At 50.8% G+C, this 1,796-nt stretch overlaps 1 protein-coding gene across 1 annotated transcript; it reads left to right on the top strand.

Annotated features, from left to right (window-relative positions):
* The first annotated feature begins 648 nt into the window (after nt 1–648).
* LOC121053562 lies at nt 649–1,796 on the top strand. The gene has a single exon (XM_040521020.1). The coding sequence runs from the start codon at nt 1,156–1,158 to the stop codon at nt 1,489–1,491; it is 336 nt and encodes a 111-aa protein (XP_040376954.1). The 5' UTR covers nt 649–1,155; the 3' UTR covers nt 1,492–1,796.

Below are 1,796 nucleotides of genomic sequence, written 5' to 3'. Positions count from 1 at the left end.
TCCTTAACTTATCTTTGGCTATAAATTTTTATCAAAATATATATAAGAAAGAAAGAAAATATTTACTCTTATTATTGTATTTTTAAGACTTATCTTTATCGTACTATCTTAAATTTAAATATTTTAAAAGTTATTAATAAGTTAAACTTTAAAATTTTAACACCATATTTATCTAAAACAATAAGAATTATTAAACTAGAGCCAGTACAACTAAGGGGATGTTTAGTTGAGAAAATGAAAAGGGTTTTCGAACACGAATGAAAAAACGAATTTCACGTCTTGCCCAGAAACCGCGAGACGAACCTTTTGAGCCTAATTAATCTGTCATTAGCGCATGTTGGTTAATATAGCACATATGGCTAATCGTAGACTAATTAGACTCAAAAGATTCGTAACTGTGTAATTAATTTTTTATTTCATCTATATTTAATACTCTATTCAAGTGTGTGTCCAGAGATCCGATATGATATTTTAGAAAAATTTTGGTAACTAATCAGGGCCTAACGTGTACGTTACACCACCACCACACCACAGAAGTAGTACGTACAGGGGCGAGCTGGCGACCGGAATCCCCTCCCCACTAGCTAGCGCTCTCTCCTTCCTACTCCCAGTGCTCCCCTCTCCCCACCACCACCACCACCACCCCCACCCCCTCCACCTCCACCTTCTTCTACCTAGCTAGCTAGCTCCATCGTCGCTCAGCTCTCTTCTGTTTGTCTCCTTCTCCAGCTAGCTAGCTAGCATATATACTCCCATGTGCTTCCGTTCCATGTCGCGTCTTAATTCATTCTCCCAGCAGCCGTGTCTCGTGCGTGGTGTGAAGTGAAGTGATCGATCGGTCGATGTCGTGGTGGAGGCTGCAAGGAGCGAGAAGCCAAAGCAAGATGGGAGGTGGTTGCCGCTGCCGGGAGGTGGTGGTGGTGGCGGCGCGAGCTGCGTGAGTAGGACGTGGCGAGCGCTTGGCCTAGCTACCGGCTGCCGTAGCTAGTGTCCGCGCCGGGCGCGTGCACGCGAAGGATGTGCGCCGGCTGCCGTGTCGCCGCCGACGCCGGGGGAGTCTCGTCGTGATAGCTGAGAAGCTGACTGCGAGAGAGAAGAAAGGCCGGGGAAGCCGTTCTGTGGCTGAGGTTCTTGATTAATTTGGTGGGTGTGGCCATGTGGAGCGGCGTGGCGTCTCTCGTCCGGCAGGGGCTGCGGTGGCGGCGCCGGAGGAGGACGGCGCGGGTGGTGGACGAGAGCGCGCTCGCGGAGGCCGCCGTCGAGGGCGGTGGTGGCGCCGGGGACGCCGCGGCGGCGGCGGTGGTGCCGACGAGCGTGGGCGCGGCGCTGGCCAGGGCGCTGCTGGCGCTTGCGTGCACCATCCGCTTCGACGGCGAGGACGGCGGCGGCGCGACGGAGGAGGCGTGGGCGGCCAGCGGGTGGCGGCCGCGCGCCGACGAGGTCAGCCACCTCATGGTGCGGGAGAGCATGCGCTACGCCATCTACGCGTAGCCCCCCATAATAATATATTTAGTGTTAAATTAATTAAGCACGTATATATACATGTATGTATGTACGGTTTGGTAGCTAGCTAGCTAGAGTGATCGTATACATACGTATACGTAAGTAGGCCGTGGTGCTGTGTAGTACATCATTGTATAGACTACGTACGTGATGCATCTTGGATGTACGTAGTATAGGTCAGTACAAGTGCCATAGTTCGTGAATGGTTTGTCTTTTTGCCTACGTGGCATATTCTTGTTTTCACTACGGAATTGTTGCAATTTACATGTCAAGCTCTGGGTGATTTCTTGATA

This window comes from Oryza brachyantha, chromosome 2 (assembly GCF_000231095.2).
Source record: "Oryza brachyantha chromosome 2, ObraRS2, whole genome shotgun sequence".
Taxonomy (NCBI): Eukaryota; Viridiplantae; Streptophyta; class Magnoliopsida; order Poales; family Poaceae; genus Oryza; species Oryza brachyantha.
Note: the sequence above shows the minus strand (reverse complement) of the source record. Positions and strands in the feature narration are given on the sequence as shown.